The sequence below is a fragment of the Aquarana catesbeiana genome, linkage group LG12 (assembly GCF_042186555.1).
Source record: "Aquarana catesbeiana isolate 2022-GZ linkage group LG12, ASM4218655v1, whole genome shotgun sequence".
Taxonomy (NCBI): Eukaryota; Metazoa; Chordata; class Amphibia; order Anura; family Ranidae; genus Aquarana; species Aquarana catesbeiana.
In genome coordinates, this window is record NC_133335.1 from 24,035,988 (window position 1) to 24,055,742 (window position 19,755).

Genomic DNA, 19,755 nt, shown 5'->3' on the forward strand with positions numbered 1-19,755 from the left:
TCTCCACCATCCCTGTGCTGAGTTCCCAGGTCTGTACACCTGCTGTGCCCATTATTATGGTTCCCACCATCCCTGTGCTGAGTTCCGGGGTCTGTACACCTGCTGTGCCCATTATGAGGGGTTTCCACCATCCCTGTGCTGAGTTCCCAGGTCTGTACACCTGCTGTGCCCATTATGAAAGGAGAGAGAGTTGCTGGAGGCTGGAGGGAGAGAGCTGTTAGAGATGCGGGGAACAAAGGCATGGGAGGGGCAGGAGGAGCCCAAGCCACAGCCGCAGATGTCCACAGTCGGATCTGGAGCCGGAGCTGGTGGAACCCGTCATGCAAGGAGGTTTCCCGCACCGCTGCTGTGTGAACTCAGGCTCAAAATCTCTATGACAAGTCTGGGTTCACACAGGAGCGGTGCGGGAAACCGCATGTGGTTCGGACAGGAATCGCACTGCAATTCTGCAATACCCATTTAATTTGTATGGATGCAAATCGCACCGTAAAGTATCGGTACTTGGTATCGGCGATAAATAAAGGGTATTGTGCAACCCTATTGATTATGATTGAGTTGAAAAGATGTGTGGGAAGCGTTGGAGAGAAGTAGAGTTGGATGATGAGGCCATGCCTTTATATTGGCCAATCACACTTTTATACAGAAAGCTACGCGTTTTATCAGTACACATTCCATGCTGCTTGTGCATTTTCCACGCTGTCTTCTTGCTTTCCGCAGCGTGTTTTATCTCGAGTATATATCAGGCTGTCACAAGGCAGGCCAATAAATAAAAGGGTGATTTGGAATGCGCGAGGTTCTGGTAGAATTGCAAAGGATATTGCGTTCCTTTGAGCAGATAAATCAAGCAAGCTCTGGGACTTTCTACAGAAACACTATTTCTAAAGAAGCAAATTATAGTGACATGTTAGATACATTGTGTTTGTGTGGCGGTGTAGGAATGAACCTATAATTTTCCTGCTCCTGATGTGATTGGATTATTTGCAAGTTCTGTGTAGCTAGGCAGTTTCCTGTAACGGAACATCGCCTGATGTGAAGTTGAAGGGGAATTCTCACTTATACCATGTTGTTATCCAAAAATACAAAAGGCATAGCTCCCAACTGTCTCTGATTTCGAGGGACTGTCCCTGATTTGGAGCAATGTCCCCCTGTCTCTCATTCCTCCTCATTTGTTCCTCATTTTGCTCTGATCCATATAGTTGTATATAAAATGCACTTTTTATCTTTCATAAAGTGTTTCCCAGCGCTAAACCTTTCATCTGATTTCTAAATTGCTGCATTTGTAAATTCCAAAAAGCCAATATAAAGGAATAGTAGTGGTTAAAAAAAAAGCACTTGTGGGTTCAACCAATCTTGTTTTTTTGTACAATTCTCCTTTAAGGGGGGCTTGGCAAGGGTTGTGTCCTATGCCTGCATACTTTTGCTGATAGGTGTCCCTCATTCCCATCTCAAAAAGTTGGGAGGTATGTAAAAGGGTCAAAACTATCACAGAATGTGCATGGTAAAAAAAGGTCAATCCACTTAAAGTCATGTTTAAGCTTTGGGTGGATGTTGGTGTGCCGAATCACCCACAAGAATATTATATCTCATAGGAACTCCAGCAACTAGAGGAGGAGGGGGGACACCATAGTGACCGAAGCTAAGTCTGGAACTTTGGAATCCTCGCAGCAGGCAATTTAGTCCACCCAAAACCAACTTTACCTAAACATGTTATGTAGCACACCTCCTAAAGTAGAGTAAGACCCGGGGAAGAAAAATGGCCGAAGGGTCTACATGACTAGGGGAAGAACTGGGTCAGTTAGGTCAGTCGGGCTGGGGGGGGGGGGGGGTGTAGAATTACCTGATTGGAGGCAGCAGGCCAGAGGGCCGGTCGTGCTGCTGTAGGGGGATTGTGGCAGACAGGCAGTTCAGGCATTCTGGGATTTTCAGGCAGAGAAGAAACTTCCCTCCCACTCTCCCTTATGTCGAAGTTTTTTTGGAGGTGTCAAGTATGGGGTGTAAATGTCTTGTTTTTATGTTTCTGTTTGCAATCAATAATAAAAATAAAGAAATAAAAAATAAAAGTAAAACCCAGTCAGCACTTATGTTGGTGGGGATTTTGTCACGGCAGCTTGGCAGGTCAGGGGATCTTTGGGGGGTCAGTGATTATTGACATTGTTGCTAAATTGTGGGGTCCATCTAAGGCAGTGGTTCTCAACCTGGGGGGTCAAATGACGATTTGCCAGGGGTCACCGAATCCTGAAGCCCGCTCTGCTCTCCCAGCCTTTTCACGGCCGCCCAGCAGGGCTGTTCCTGGAGCCTGTGGCCGCCCACTCAGCCTCTACGCAGCCGCCCATTCAGTTCACAGCATGGCTGGGGGGCAGAGACTAGAGGTCAGCTGACTGGTGAGGAATGAAGTGGGTGGGGCTGGAGGAGACCCTATCTCCTGATTTCGGCATAGGTGTCACTGCTGCGGGACACCACAAAGTCGGAGACACAGTGAAGCCAGAACACAGTGAGTAACACTACCTGTGATTATAGTTGCCATTAAAAGTCCCCACTACAGTTCTCAGATTAGCAGATGACCTTGATCAGGAGCACCTAAGTTGGCTGATCAGAACTCCCCCCAGCACTGCCACTCATCCCAACTCCCTGCCAGCACTGCCACTCATCCCATTCCCCCCACCAAGGAGTAAGAGAAGGAATAAAAATAGAGAATACATGGAAGGGAGAGGAAAAGAGGGGAAGGAACAAAGAAAAAGGGAGAGAAAGAATAAGAGAAAGAACAAGAAAGACGGCTAGAGAGAGGAATGGGGGGAAACAAGAAATTAGCATAGAGAGGGATAAAAGGGAAAGAAAGGAGAACAAAGAGAAAGAGTGGTACATCCTAAAATGTACCATAAGGGGTTTTAATACTGTACGAGTGGAAGGGACTCGGGAGCGCTAAATGTCCGTGGGTTAGGGGCGCAAATTACTTGTCTTGCTGTGGGTGCTGACAACCCATGCTATGAAAATAATTTTACTGTTAGGGGTCCCCACAACTTGGGAAATTTTTTCAAGGGGTCATGGCACTAGAAGTGGTTGAGAACCACTGATCTAAGGTATGACGGCTCCACGTGGTTGGTTCTAACAATGTAAACAAGGGGTCTTTGGTTGTCCATAAGGCACAATTTTACAGAAATCGTCCTTGTCCTCAGCCGCACCCCAACTGGCTTGAGGATGTTACGACCTCACCATACTTCCATTCTCCATAACCTTCTTCGCCGCTCGTTCCCCCGCTCTTTCCTTCCCCCGCTCTCAATCCTGTCTGCTGCCGCGGAGAATCTAGATGGAGAACAGGGGAAGGAAAGAGCAGGAGAACGAGCGCCGAGGAAGGTTATGTTATAGTGGTGTGTGGCCGCCCTCCTTCCAGATTGTATGATGAGCCTCTCAGTGTCGACTCCTGAGCATCATGTCTGTATTCAGGCGCTGCATAACTAGCCAGGGAGGGGAGGTGAGCGCTGCGGGGGGGGGGGACAGAGAACTGGAGGGAGGCGTCGGTCCGCTGTCAATGAAACTGGCCCACTGAGCCATCGGCCCACCGGGAAACTCCCGGTAGTTCCAATGGCCAGTACATGCCTGGGGCCTATTCATAAAAGTGTGATCCTGGAGATCGTTTGGGTCTGGAGAAGCTCACTGGAGAGTACCAGGAGGAAAAGGGGTCCAGCTGTCCTATGGTGGTGTGAGTCCATATCTCCCTCCCTGCAGAGGACTGGGTGGATATTGGAAGGAGGCAACCGATGATCCTGTGGTCATGTGAGTAAATGACCCGGCGCTGGAAGTTAGTAACTGAGTGCAGTTTTTTGGGTCCTTTGGGAAAATTCCTAGTCACCTACCAGCATTAGAGACTGTGGGACATTTTTGCATAGCTCAGCGAAAAGTCTTTAACATGTCCTGTTCAACAGTTTTGGGGTATCTCATGCTCCCTTCACCCTATCCAAGTTAATTTTTCTAATAAAACCCTAAAATAACACCCTTAGACTGTTCCTTCAAGCCAGTGGAAGGGCTGAGTGCCTGGCTGTGTGAGTTATAAATAAGAGGAGAGGAAACAAGTTCACCTTCGGTTCTTTCTTTCAGAGGTGCGCTACATTTATTTTTATATGGGCTGGCCCTATGACTAAACACAGCTGTATAGATTAAAGTTCAAATTAAAATAACAGAAACAGCATTCAGATAGAAACTGTACTAAAATGAGCAGTTGTGCATGGTGTCTAAACATGATTGTGCAGTCTAATAGGCACCAGACCTAGATCCAGTGCTCTCAGTTATCAGCACTCAGTGAGGGCTCTTTAAGAGGGAGGAAGAAGATTGAATACTTATGGGACTCTGGCCAATCCCTGAGGAGGTGGGCCCAGAAGGTGGAGGAAAAGCCCATAAATAGTCTGGGGCCAGAGGCAGGAGCAGCATAGTTGCTGGCTTCAGTCCTGATGGAGGAGACCCCTGTGCTTACCGTGCTCTGAAAAGCAGTGCACAGTGGCTCGATTTTCTGAGGGGTGCTACTGCCACCTCCTGACAACTGTTTTTTAATTTGTTTTTATTTTTTAATTTGTTTTTTTTTCTGTCTGGCAATTTTACATTGCGGGACCATGCTGCAGCAGTCGCACATTCGTGGCCACAACATGTGTACAGCCCTGTCAGGCTGTAATGTTAGAATTTTAGGAAGTAAGGGAGACACATTCTAACTGGGCAAGAGGTAGCTTTAGAAAGTGACAGAGGTTCAAAATCTTTCCTACTAAAATATGTTTTGTCTAGAGTTACTACAGTATTTAATAGCCAAAAGCCATTATGTACCTGGCTAAATCTATCTGCCCATCGAGGAAATACATGAAAGGGGGCGCATTAAGGGTGACTGCATGAGACAACCAGTTTATGGTTGGTTAGTTTAGGAAAATGTGCAACTTTATATTTTAGTTAACAGATTGGATGACTGTATGGGTAAATAAATAAAACTCTTTAATATTTTTTCTTTGTTCTTGCAGGTATTGAGTGTATGGTTCAGTTGCCCGATCCTGAACATTACTGGGAACCAGTCTTCGGCTCCTGCGTGTTCATGTTTTCCTTTGTCATTCCTGTCTTGATTATCACCATCTGCTACAGCCTGATGATTAGACGCCTGAAGAAAGTCCGTGTTTTGTCCGGGTCAAGGGAGAAGGACCGGAACCTGAGAAGGATCACCCGTCTGGTATTGGTGGTCGTTGCTGTGTTTATTATCTGCTGGACCCCCGTCCAGATCTTCGTGCTGGTGCAGAACCTTGGAGCCAAGCCCGACAGCGATGTCAAGGTAGCCATCCTTCTCTTCTGCATTGCCTTGGGCTACATCAACAGCAGCCTTAATCCAGTGCTCTATGCCTTCTTAGATGAGAACTTTAAGGCCTGCTTCAAAAAGTTCTGCTTCCCCTCTGCCTTCCGTCCTGAGCTGCAGATGTCCAACCGCATGTGTAGCATTGCCAAAGATGTTGCCTATGCCTGCAAAAACTCGGACGGTCCGAACAACCCAGCATGACTAGGCATGGAGCTGCCCATGATGGGCGGGGAAACAGAGCAAGAAGGGACTAACCCACAAGCAGAACTCACGCAAATAACTGCTTTGTGACCAAGATGACAGGGGTGTCGGAACAGACACCTCCTTATAATGCAGGAATTTATGCGCGTAATGGAAATTACTACTAAATTCCATTGGTTGTTTCAAATGGAACCCACCAACTCCTTTAGAGCTAGAGAAATTAAAAGGTTTCTTGCCATCTCAGCTCAAGTTACTAAAGACCCAACAAGAGGCCCGCATCTTTGAAAGCTTCTTGAGCTCCTTGGCGAAGTGAAGATTTCCTTCATTCCCTACAAGTATATTGAATTTGTACAGGAATAATACCATTTTTATACAGTCCTAAACCTATTTGCTCCATAGGAGCAAAACTTATAGTGGCTAAATGCTACATACTGTCCCACCAAGAAAGAACATGACTTGAGCATATCCGAGACACATGTATCTATGTGTGCATTTATATTTTTTCAACTAGTACACATGGAGAGATCTAATTATTTAAGACAGGAAAACAATTATTCAGGATTTATGACCAAAACCATATTAATTACTTGCCAGTCTAGGGGCCTTTCTATGCGGTGGGCTTCGCCGGCAAGTCTTTTCTGCTGCGGCCACATACACACAAGGGGCCGTGACAGGTGGAACTTGTGAACCTTAACAAAAAGTTGAATGTGAAATTGATTAGTCATGGCTAGTATTAAAAGCCTCAATCACGAACTCTGGTGCCACCCAAAACAGCCTTTTTTAGAGATGGAGCTCCCTCCTGCCGATTTCACTTCAGCTACATTGTGATGATGCCGTTCCAGTAAAGTGTCGACCCACCTCAAAAGGTCAGAAGTATTGGTAGTTCTTGTTTTAGTCCTGAAACTTTATTTTTGGCTTCTATCCCACAAATTGAACTCACCTAAAAAGATCCAAAAACTGTTCAATATTACGAACCTCAAACTTTTTTTTTTTGGCTACTGTCCAACAAATATTTGAAGAAAACACAAAGGACCACAGAAAGCCAATCTGTATTCCCAAGAAGACTCTTTTTCTGTAGTAATGAGTCCAAAATCCATTAAACAGCTCTGTTCTGTCCTTTTTCTCGAAGAATGGCCCACAATAGGTCCTGCCCATTTTCTGCACGGCTGTTACTGATAAGAAAATACTTATGCAGCCTTATTTCTTTTCTCCCTGGTATCACTCCTTCTTTAAAGCCTTCTGACCTTTACAAAAAGAGACCCAGTCATGTATATACAGTGTATATAGACATATATATTATATATTTATATATATATATTCACACGCACATGTTATTGAAGCCTCAAAAAGAGAGAAAAAAAAAAGCCTTTCTTCACTGGGGATATGCTAAGCTTTGCTCCAGCAAGTGAGGAATCAAACACATTCAGCAGCCAAAGGCAAATTGTGAGGGGGGGGGGGGGGGGTTAAAAGAGGCATCATCACGGCTGAACCTGGAGGTAACCCAGGTTTAGAGAATCTTGTATCGGCCAGCATTTTGGCCAACATGAACAAAATGGAATCCGTTGAAGATGATATGATTCAGCCCTGAAAGACAGCAAATTGTTCTAAGGAGCTCTGGTGGTTTTCAACGTATCCCTACCCTATGAATTGCTGTATGGACCACAATACAGCACTAGATATGAATGCCATAATGGTGTCCCAGGGGGCATATGTAACGTTGACTTTTCTACAGTACTACTGGTCTTTAGTAGGTGTTCAAATGCTGAAAGGGTCACCATTAGGGATGGCAACCATCTTATCTGTTGAAGGAATAGGGGTTTAGTGACTGGGAATGCAAAAGATGCGTTTGATGTGAGAGCGCACTTAGGCATATCGTATAGAGAGAATACTCTGCAAAAATCACATTTGGTGTAGAATGGAGGCTAGTAGATGCTTGTGGTCACTTTATTGATTAGAACTACAAATGATAAATTACTCAATCAGAGCTATGCCAGCCAACCATTTAGATCTTACTCTGGAACTGGAAATTGGTGGGCACTGCCCTTTAAGGCTTGTATAAGTACAAATGGCAATACACACAAAAGCACTTCTGGATGGTAACTGAAAAGGAGGCAGTGGGCAAAGTTCCATGTAGCTTGCTTAAATTTGGGGGAAGTGGGCAAAGTTCCATGTAGCTTGTTAAAATTGGACAAAGTGCACAAAGCTCAACCTAGCTTGCCTAAAATTGGAGGGAGTGGGCAAAGTTGCATGTAGCTTTGCTTAAAATTGGAGGAAGTGGGCAAAGTTCCATGTAGCTTGCTTAAAATTGGAGGAAGTGGGCAAAGTTCCATGTAGCTTACTTAAAATTGGAGGAAGTGGGCAAAGTTCCATGTAGCTTACTTAAAATTGGAGGAAGTGGGCAAAGTTCCATGTAGCTTGCTTAAAATTGGAAGAAGTGGACAAAGTTCCATGTAGCTTGCCTTAAATTGGAGGAAGTGGGCAAAGTTACATGTAGCTTGCTTAAAATAGAATATACCCCATTTTGACTTTCGAAATATAAAAGTCCCACTGAAGAACAGACAATGCAAAATAACAACTGATGCCTTCTGTGCCCTTTCTGATTTAGTTTATCAGTGTTACCGGGTTGGAGTTTTCCCTGATTTGAAGGCAAAGCTTCCTCAATTGCCATTCAGTTGTCCAGTGAGATGGCTTGAGTTGCCACTAAGGCTATCTTTTTTGACGGGGGGTGGGCAACAGTACAGTAGCATAGCTAAAGGCAAAACTTTTTTTGTTTAGATTGGGCTGTGGTGGTAATGGGTTATATCTATCGCTGTCTTTATCTGAGTTAGTGAGATTGCCCTGATGACCATGTCACCAGGAATGATATTGAGCACAAGTTAAAACATTTGAAAAGATATCAAAAGAGGTGATTTTTCTAATTTTGGAAAGATAACCCCTTCATCCTGTTGAGTCTACTGGACAGGAAGTGAACGGAAATCTCCTTAATGAGATACAGATGGATTTAACCCCTTCTTTCTCTATTTCTCTATCCATAATGAAAAAAAAAAAAAGTTAGGTCTTTGGGTAATTTAACCTCAGATTCTGTGTAGACCTCCGGGGAATAACAGAAAACCAATAACAGCAGGAAATTAGATTTATGTGCAGCAGTACATTATGCCAGCTTTGCAGCCAAAGTGGTGTTTTTTCAACCTTAAGTAATTTGGATAATTATTGGTAGGGTAGAAAACCCTTTCAAGCTTTACCGAGAGCTCTTGAGTGTATTGCCTTGTTTGTGAGGAACTCATTGCAACTGTGATATGGATGTCTGCCAATCACAACACATCAGAATCATACCACAGATACAATGATGCAATCCATTTGGACAAACCTTTTAACTGCAATTGTGTAGTTAGTTGGTTTTGCCACGATGTGTACAGAGTACATTGGTCACTTATTAGCCTTGATTAAGTCTTTCAAAGGTCCATCCCTTCCCCTTGTCCACTGTCATGTAATGAGCTGAAAACTCCTTCAAGGATGGACTAATGCTCAGTTTATTCTCCTTGGACTTTTGCTGAACAGCTCACTGGATGAGAAGGGGGTATTGATACCATCACACTGCTTGAAAAGGGATGAGAAAGGGTATTGGTGTCATCACACTGCTTAAAGTAGGTCTTAGGGCAAGCAATGTGTCCATTCTGTTTTAATTTCAGAGCCTTTACTAGAAGTAGAGGAAGCTTTATGTGAATTAAAATGTATAGTAAGAACATACTCCCACGGTTTTCAATTACACCACCTCCCACACGAGAGAATAAACATAACCGGTTATGTTTATTCTCACGTGTGGGAGTTGTTCTAATTGTAGATCGTGGGCGTATGTTCTTAATCTGTACAGTATATGCATAATGAGAGAAATATTTATTTAGACATTTGTAGTACCCAAGCCACAGAGATCTTCTTTTGAGGTTTACATGAAATGGTAAGCATATAAAACTGCACTTACCACAGAAGATTCTGTGCTATTGCAAGAGCTAAATGGACATTCAGTTGTTTACATCTTCTAAACAAGCAGTACATATGCTTTACAACAATACTTTATTGGCCTATGTAGCTGCAGGCACAATGGAGTAATTTATCCTTAAATTTCTGAGAAAATAATACTTTTATTCGTCGCTTTACTGACTTATGTAGCTGCAAGAACCATGGGGTAACTCATCCCCAAAGTTCTGAGACACAAATACTTTGTTTAGTTGCGACTTGGACGACATCAGTGTTCCTCTTGTGAACTTCAAGGATAAATTGCTCCACACTGCCTGCAGCTACTGAGATCAGAAAGGACTTGTTTATTTGCTGCTTGTAAGGAAAAAGTAAAGTGTTGAACGCCCATAGGCTAGTCATAGTTCAACTTCAAAGTCTTGAACCCTACAGCATGGCTCATACCGGTAGATACAAAATCCTCTACTTTTGTTCATCTTTCATCCATTCTAATACTCACCTGACATTAAAACTGGCCATACACGTTAAAGTCTGACTGTTGAATTTCTGTACATCCATTTCAATAATGTCCAATGAGGAAGGCCCTTGCACAGATTTTGGTGGGTCTATAGTCAGATTGTACTGTGTATGATGACCTTCATGGAAAATCCCATGCAAGAGTTTGTTGACCAAGTGCATGTGAGTGTAATCAGAAAGGCACAGAGCTCATCCCATGGGTTGCATTTTACACCCATCGGGGTCGGCCATGTGGAAATGTCTGCATTCCAGTCTTAGATGGGAAGCTTGGCATGTGATTAGATGGAAACTGGTCAAGTGGCACAGTCCATGGGTCACATTTAGTCATAGTCTCCCTGCCCATGATGACATTGAAGAAAGCTTATAAGAGAAATACGTAGGTTGACACTTCTGAAGGTGTCAACCTACATACTAGTTGCCTGGTTGTCATGCTTATCCTCGTGATTGAGTGCCTTCTGAATGACTAACCTTGGTGTAGATCAGGACAACTGAATTGACTTGTTGCATACAGGTCAGTGATTCAGAAAGTCTTACAGCTAGAGGATCAGCATGATAGTGACGCAACTAACATTTCCAGATGTAGACAAACCAAGTATTTATTTTATGACAGGGATCCTCTAAAACAATGTTTCTCAACTCCAGTCCTCAAGTACCCCCAACAGGTCATGTTTTCCAGCTTTCCATTATTTTGCACAGGTGATTTGATCAGTTTCACTGCCTTAGTAATTACCACAGCCATTTCATCTGAGGGAAATCCTGAAAACATGACCTGTTGGGAGTACTTGAGGACTGGAGTTGAGAAACATTGCTCTAAAATAACAAGCAGGATTTAAACACTGAGGTGTCCATTGCCTTTTAGTTAGAACAACAATATGGTGAAGCTGAACTCTACACAATCTAAATTTAATGCTGTTATCAACAGCCATCCCATGATGGAATTGACCCATCTAAACTCTGCCCACTAGCAGCCAAACCCCACCTAGAAATGTACAAACCCCACCCATGAGCTACCCAATTCTACCTAGAAATGTTCTAAATGTCCATTTTCAGTTGTTTTCCTTAGTTTCTGGCTCTGGGGAATATCAAAATAAAATCAAGAAGTGATGGCAATTATTTATTTTCGCTGGAAATAACCTTACATTTTTGGAGAAACATATTGTCTTTATCATAAGGGGAACAGTGCAATCTACGTGCAGTAGTGCCTTACTGCAAACTACATTTGTTTTCTAATTAGTTGGACTAGTATGGACATTTTTGTGGACTCTCGTATGAAGAAGGAGTTGGACGGAAGGACCCTACTGCAGAGATACCTCTTTGGTCAGCTTTGGATGTCAGTGGCTCCTACTGGAACTTTTGTGACCTTCCAACTTCTGTACAGACCTTTTCTGCTTGCTCCAGTGTTCTGTGACTGTAACATGCTGCTTTGCGGGACGCAGGCTCTTGTCTCATGTGTTTCCTGTAATCACGACTCGCTGAATGTCTGCCCTGCACTGGGAGGTTCTGGGTGTTGTCACTCACCTGTGCCGGTCTGCTTGGGTCTACACTGTCGTCGTGCTTGTCAATGCAGCAAGGGCTATGATCCTAGTGTGCTATGTTGGCTCTGGAAACAGGTAGAAGTCACAGATTCCTAAAACTTTAAAGGCCAACTCCACCCACCACTCTCACTACATGGACTTCTTTTTTTTAAAGTTGAACGTTGGTTGGCTGATGTAGGTTAGTAAACTTTACATGGTCACTTGACCTGTGCTACGTGAACTGACCTATATCAGCCAATCTACTTTTTTATTTCTCCCATATGACTACAGCACAAGGTGGTCTACCTGCTGCTTTTTGCTGCGATTTGCACACAGATCAGGTCAGTAGAGTCCTACGCCATTTCCTCTTAAATCCATCATAGCGAAGGTGAACCCTTTGTAGGACTCAGATGAAGGAATGTCTCCCCTTGAGATGGAATGAGTTGGTGGGTAATGCAGACATCTTTTATGGGGAAGCACGGGGGCTTAGTGGTTACCACTCATGCCTTGCAGTAGTAGGGTCCATTGTTTGATTCCCAACCAGGACATTACCCGCATGGAGTTTGCATGTGCTCATCTGGGTACTCTGGTTTTCTCCCACATCCCAAAGACATATTGATAGGGTAATTGGCCAAAGTATTTGAGATAGTGACCTTGAATTGTTAGCTCCTTGAAGGTACAATATGTAAAAGCACTGCTTAACATTTTTTGTGCCATATCAATACTTGTATTTATCCACCCCAAATGTAAGATATTCATTTTAGATAGACTGGAGCTTTAAATTGGATCCATCTTGTAATATTGGTGGAATCTGATGTTGTGAAGTGCAGTTACTGTGTTGGTACAGTTACAAATACCTTTTTTCAAGGTGGATAAAAGCTCTTTCTTTCTACTTCTCTTTTTTTGATGAAATGCAGTGGAAAGAGCTGCTACACTAAAGTACTTGATTGAAAACCAGTCTGTGTCTCCCTCAAAGCAGCCAATCAGAGTCTGCATTTCGTGTTCTAAAATGCCCCAGCAGCAGGAATAGGAGAAGCTGATTTGTTGAGGGAAATTCAGAATGTTTCTCTGTCAGACATGAAGCCACAAACTTGTGCCAGTTCACAGGAGCAAAGTGAGCCTGTTCTATGCCAGAAATGAGCTGTTAAAGCGGAGTTCCACCAAAAAATTGAACTTCTGCTTTAAGGGAAGGTGACCCCCTGACATGCCACGTTTGGCATGTCATTTTTTTTTGGGGGGGAGGGACGGAAACCCTCTTTTTAGAGGGTTCCCGCTCTCACTTCCTCCCGGGGCACCGTGGCGCCGGAAGAAAGATCACCTCTCCCCCCTCCCTCTCGGCAATCATCTGGGACACGTCACAGGTCCCAGATGATTGCCCGGCCAGTCACAGCGCGCAGCACGGCTCGCGCATACGCAGTGCATGCCCACAGTGACAATGCCGACGCGGCAGAGAGGAGGGGGAGACGAGAGGGGCTTCGTTCCCCGGCATTGCTGGACCCTGGGATAGGTAAGTGTCCGATTATTAAAAGTCAGCAGCTGCAGTTATTGTAGCTGCTGACTTTTAATTTATTTTTTTTAAGCGGAACTCCGCTTTTTAACCACTTCAGACCAGTAAGGTTTACCCACTTCCTGACCAGGCCATTTTTTGCGTTACGGCACTGCGTCGCTTTAACTGATAATTACACGGTCGTGCGACGCTGTACAAAATTGACGTCCTTTTTTTCCCCCACAAATAGAACTTTCCTTTGGTGGTATTTGATCACCTCTGCGGTTTTTATTTTTTGCGCTATGAAAAAAAAAAGACTGACAATTTAGAAAAAAATAACAATATTTTTTACCTTCTGCTATAATACATATCCAAAAAAAATATATAAAAAAAACTAATTTCTTCATTAGTTTAGGCCAATCTGTATTCTGCTACATATTTTTGGTAAAAAACAAAACAAAACAATAAGCGTATATTGATTGGTTTGCGCAAGATTTAGGGACTTTTATTTTTTTACATTTTTTTAATACTAGTAATGGCGGCGATCTGCGATTTTTAGCGAGACTGCAACATTGCGGCAGACAAATCTGACCCTAAGTGACACTTTTTGGTGACCAGTGACACCAATACAGCGATCGGTGCTATAAAAATGCACTGATTACTGTATAAAAGACACTGACGAGAAGGGGTTAACACTAGGGGGCGATCAAGGTGTTCGATGTGTTCCCTGGGAGGTGTTTATTACTGTGGGGGACGTGTTACACTGGAGGAAAAGAGAGATCATGATTCAGCTTAGCTGAAACACGATCTCTCACTTTTCCTCCCTGACAGATCAGCGGTGTGCTTTGTTTACATCGGCACACCGCTGATCCGTCTCTCCCGTGAACGATCGGCGGATCGCGGCGGCCTTCGCGGCCACCGGACCCGCTGATTGGCACCCGCTGTGTCCAATCACAGCGGGAGCTAGGGTTGCCACCTGTCCGGGCTTCAACCGGACAGTCCGGGTTTTGAATCCTGTGTCCGGGTTTCAGACAGACTGAAACCTGGGCACATTATTCAGACCAGGCTGTGGCTCCCCAAGTAACCAAGATCGTCACGCACAAATCTGTTGCTATCCAGGAGCTGTGGGCGGCTGTCTAAGGGAAAGTTCGACATCACTGAAAGGGGGGGGGGGCAGGGAGATTATATCAGCAAGAGCAATTTGGCCACACCCACTGTTCAATGTGGCACGATATGCGCACCGCATTTCTACTCTCCTTTGGGAACCCAAAGGTGTCCCAGGCCGCTAAAGTCTTTGGGTTTGGCTTGAATAAAAGGTGGCTATCCTAGCAGAAGCGGCGAGCCCCCTAAACCGTGTGCACAAAATCACGTACAGGTACGTGATTTTGCGCACCGGGCCTCCCTGCCGCAGTAAATGTACGTGGGGCGTTCTGGAAGAGGTTGAACTCTGGGTTTTAGTAAATCAACCCCTTAGTGTCCATGTTGTAGCAATGAATAAAGTGGTTGAATAGATTAGCGAAAGAAAGTTGGGCAGGACTGACACCATTCTGTCCACAGAAAAGGTTGTGTATTTTTTCTGTACTTGCAGGATCTTTAACCACTTGCCTACCGGGCACTTTCACCCCCTTCCTGCCCAGGCCAATTTTCAGCTTTCAGCGCTGTCATACTTTGAATGACAATTGCGCGGTCGTGCAATGCTGTACCCAAATTAAATTTTTATCTTTTTTTTCACACAAATAGAGCTTTCTTTTGGTGGTATTTAATCACCGCTGTTTTTTTTTTTTTTTTTTTTTTTGCTAAAAAAATGAAAAAGACTGAAAATTTTGAAAAAAAAAGTTTTTCTTTTAGAAAATTTTGTAAAAAAGTAATTTTTCTCCTTCCCTGATGGATACTGAGGAGGAGGCACTGAAGGGCACTGATGGGAGGCACTAACATGCAGCACTGATGGACACTGATAGGAGACATGGATATACAGCACTGATGGGCACTGATAGGTGGCATGGATAGGTGGCGCTGATGAGCACCGAAAGGCAGAACTGACTTGCATCACTGATGGGCACAGAATGGCTTTACTAATGGGCACAAATTGACATCACTGATGGGCACAGATTAGTGTTACCGATGGGGCTGCATTGATAATCAGGGCACCAATGATCACTGCCCTGATTACCTGTGCAGTCTCCCCTGTGGGGAGATGCCACTGATCGGCACTTCCGTGTTTACATGTGACCGGCTGTGATTGGACACAGCTAATCACATGGGTAAAGAGCCTCGTCATCAGCTCTTTACCTAGTTCGGGGTCGTGCAGTGCCCTAGGGTCACAGTGTGCCCACGATTGCCTTACTGCACGCCCCCAGGGTGTGCAATCACGATGAGACTGGGCGACGTCATATGGGACTTAGAACACGGGAAAATGCACGTATTTCTAAGATGTACTGCGTTTGCTTTTGTTCTGACATGCATTATAAATCAGAAACATAAATAGAATTCCTGGTACTGAGTATTCTGCAGCACTGGGTCATGTTGGAAGCTCGCTGCTGTAGAAAGCTGATTTATAGCCCCTCACAGTTGTCATAAATGTGTCTCCTGTGTGGACAGCATTCCAGTGTATGTTTTCCCCATTGCCAGGTAGAGGCACAGCTGCATTAATTAGTAGACTGAGAAGCACATTTGATGTCTCACCTGTAGAACATGCAGTGGGGTAGCCTGGAGGAAGCTGGGCTAGAATGGATGAAGGTAACTTCATGCAGAGTTCAGAACCCTATAGAGCAGGGTTTCACAACTAGGGTTCCTCCAGAGGTTGCTAGAGGTTGAGCAATGAGCAATTTCTGCCTCTCAAATAGGTATTGATCTTTTTAGGCCCCATTCACACCTGAGCGTATCGTTTTTGAGCGTTTTTCCAGCGTTTTGTTGCCCGTTTTTTTCGGGCATATTTGCGCGTTTCCATGCAGCGTTGTCCGGCGGTTTTTTTTTTATTAACCAATAGGAAAAATTATCATCTGTTTCATCATTTGTTGCTATGTTGTTAGATTTTGTCATCTGCTTCCTGCTCCAAAAACGCCCAAATCTGCCCGATTCGCGCAACAAAAAAGGGTCCAGAACTTGTTTGAGCTTCAGGCGTAGGGCTTCAGGCGACTTGGAGTGGAGATGTGAACCATCTCCATAGAGAATAATGGATTTTTTCCCCTCAAGCGTTTTGTAGCTTCAGGCTTCAAGCAATAAAAAACTCAGGTGTGAATGGAGTGTGAATGGAGCCTTAGTGGGGGGATTCTTCCAAATGACCACAAGGGTAAGGAACCTTCTTCTCACTGACCATCACACTAAGGCAGGGTTTCTCAACCAGAGTTCCTCCAGAAGTCTCTAGGGGTTCCTAAGCAATGAGCAATTTCTGCCTCTCAGATAAGTTCCCACTGACACCAGTGATCTTTTAAGCTATCTGTAAGGGGGGAATTCCTCCCGATGACCACAAGTGTAAGGAACCTTCTTCCCACTGACTGACCATCACACCAAGGTTTCTGAACCAGAGTTCCTCCAGAGGTTGCTAGGGGTTCCTTGAGCAATGAGCAATTTCTGCCTCTCAGATAAGTTCCTACTGACACCATAGGCATTTTTAGCTATCTGTAAGGGGAAAATTCTTCCCAATGACCACAAGTGTAAGGAGCATTCTTCCCACTGACCATCACACTAATGTATTATGAGTTGTAGATATAGTTGTTTCTAGCAGGGGTTCCCTGAGACCAGAAAGTTATTTTAATCACTTGCCGACCAGCCGCCGCCATTATACGACTGCAGGTTGGCACGATCCCGCGAGCCGTTGTAGCTGTACGTCAGCTCCTTTAAGCGGGATAGCAGGCGCGCGCGCCCGCTGCACTGCGGAGGTGCCGATGACCGCCGGCCACGATCACGGGCACGAGAGGCAGAACAGGGACGTGTGTGTAAACACACAAATCCCTGCTCTGTGAGGAGAGGAGAGGCAGATCATGAGTTCCTAACAGCTAGGAACCACAATCTGTCATCTCCACTAGTCAGTCCCCTCCTCCCCACAGTTAGAACACACACTAGGGAACACACTTAACCCCTTGATCGCCCCCTAGTGTTAACCCCTTTCCCTGCCAGTGACAGTTACACAGTAATCAGTGCATTTTTATTAGCACTGATCACATGTATAATAGTCAATCGTCCCAAAAATGTGTCAAGAGTGTCCGATGTGTCCGCCATAATGTCGCAGTCACGATAATGTCGCAGATCGCTGCCATTACTAGTAAAAAAAAAAAAAAAATACGAAAAAAAATGCCATAAATCTATCCCCTATTTTGTAGATGCTATAACTTTTGCGCAAACCAATCAATATACGCTTATTGCGATTTTTATTACCAAAAATATGTATGTACAAGAATACATATTGGCCTAAAATTTGCTTTTTTTTAAAAAAAAAATTGGGGATATTTATTATAGCAAAAAGTACAAAATATTGTGTTTTTTTTCAAAATTGTCGCACTTTTTTTGTTTATAGTGCAAAAAATAAAAACCGCAGAGATCAAATACCATCAAAAGAAAGCTCTATTTATGGGGAGAAAAAAGGACATCAATTTTGTTTGGGTACAGCGTCGCACGACCGCGTGCCCAAACAAAAGTTAAAATTGCCAGTTAAAGTGACGCAGTGCCGTATCGCAAAAAATGGCCTGGTCATTGAGCAGCCAAATCCTTCCGGGGCTGAAGTGGTTAAGGGTTCCTCTGTGTTGAAAACATTGAGAAAGGCTGCTATAGGGTATGTGTAGGTGATTGCAGTCTACGTAATCAAAATCTTATATTACATACTTTTGTACAGATAGAATTCGATTTTTTTTTTGTACCCATCCTCTGCCTTCGCTAAGAACTTTCACTCCATTCACCCACCAAGGTCACCCTTTCCACAATAAAGCTTTAAAGTGCTGGGCTCTCGTCGGAATAATTTCCCTCCAATTATCAAGCACATGTATCAAGCTAATGTTATGCAGAACAAATGAATGCAATTATGCTGTTTTCTTGTTAATAGAATTACTGATGCTTCATGTGTAAAATTCACAGAAGCCATTAATCTTTTCAACACGTCTTGTTCCCCCTTCGCCGTCTCCTCTCACCCCATCCCCCCCCCACCCTTACTCCCTCCTCCGCCACCTTTCCCGCAGCCGTTCAATGGATTATGCACAGCGATAAAATCCTACGTCTAGACTTCAGCGTGGTTTATGGACGGGAAGTGAAGGGCGCTCACCTTCAAGGCACAGGCTGGGGTCTGGATCGTAAGTCCTTAGTAGATGCGGGTAAAAATGGAATGATACATTACTATATTATTACAGAGAGGGGGACTTACTGATTGGCTCCCATGCACAGCTGCACCAGATTCTGAGTGCTCCAGTTTGAGCAAATCTCCCCCATTGAATGCTTGTAGTTTCCATTGGGAGCCTGAGTGACAACACGGTTGATGTAGTTTCCATTGGGAGCCTGAGTGACAACATGGTTGATGTGGTTTCCATTGGGAGCCTGAGTGACAACACGGTTGATGTAGTTTCCATTGGGAGCCTGAGTGACAACACGGTTGATGTAGTTTCCATTGGGAGCCTGAGTGACAACACGGTTGATGTGGTTCCCAACATGTTTCGCCCTTAATCTGGGCTTCCTCAGGAGTATCGTCACCCTATAACAGGAAGTGTCTGATAGGTACCTTCATGGCAGGATCACCAGGGATTATTCCAATAGATGTAGCAGGTTTAATAATATTGCAAATGACTTTGGAAACAAATTTAAGCTTTTCTGAGATTTTAGTGGGTTACTACACGCAGTTCAGGTATGGGGTGAGTTGAAGAGAACGAAGTGCTGGTTTCGGTGATTGTGGTCAGGGTAAGAGAGACATAGAGCGCAGGGAAGAGTTTTAAAGTATTTATGGGATTTTTAAGGTGCAATATAATTGTAGATAGAACTAAAGAGATACATATAAAAGAAAAATGTTTTATTTAAATGTTGATTAAAAAATGTTTTAAAAACAATTTTACAGCAAATACATGTGGTACAGTCCTTATGGATACAGCAAAGTTGATGTGGTTCCCAACACGTTTCGCCCTTACTCTGGGTTTCCTCAGGGAATGCTGTCCACTTATGCCCCGTACACAAGATAAGACATTCCTACAACAACATCCATGGATTTTTTCCGACGGATGTTGGCTCAAACTTGTCTTGCATACACACGGTCACACAAATCTTGTCGGGAATTCCGAACATCAAGAACGCGGTAATGTACAACACGTACAACGAGCCGAGAAAAATGAAGTTCAATAGCCAGTGCGACTCTTCTGCTTGATTCCGAGCATGCGTGGAACTTTGTGCGTCGGATGTGTACACACGATCGGAATTTACGACAATGGATTTTGTTGTTGGAAAATTTGAGATCCAGATCTCAAATTTTGTGTGACGGAAATTCCGATGGAGCCTACACACGTTCGGAATTTCCAACAACAAGCTCCCATCGAACATTTTCCGTCGGAAAATCCGACCGTGTGTACGGGGCATTAGAAGCAAAAGCCTTCTAATAGAGAAAACATATACAATAATATAAGTATTTAACATATTAATGAAGCAAAAACAGTGGGTTGTATAAATAATAGTTATACATGGGCATGTTCAGCTCAAGTATCCCTACTCACCCCAACAGCTGAAATTAATTTATCAATATACAATCAATGGAGATTCAGAGATTCTGCACACACCACAGCGAG

General features: G+C 44.0%; 1 protein-coding gene across 1 annotated transcript in view; it reads left to right on the forward strand.

Annotated features, from left to right (window-relative positions):
* Window positions 1–6,970, forward strand: part of OPRL1 (opioid related nociceptin receptor 1) — a 136,585-nt gene extending 129,615 nt beyond the window's left edge. Inside the window, 1 exon segment of the mRNA XM_073607426.1 lies at window positions 4,995–6,970. Within this exon segment, the coding sequence (XP_073463527.1) occupies window positions 4,995–5,518 (524 nt within the window). The 3' untranslated portion in view covers window positions 5,519–6,970.
* The last annotated feature ends 12,785 nt before the right edge of the window (window positions 6,971–19,755 follow it).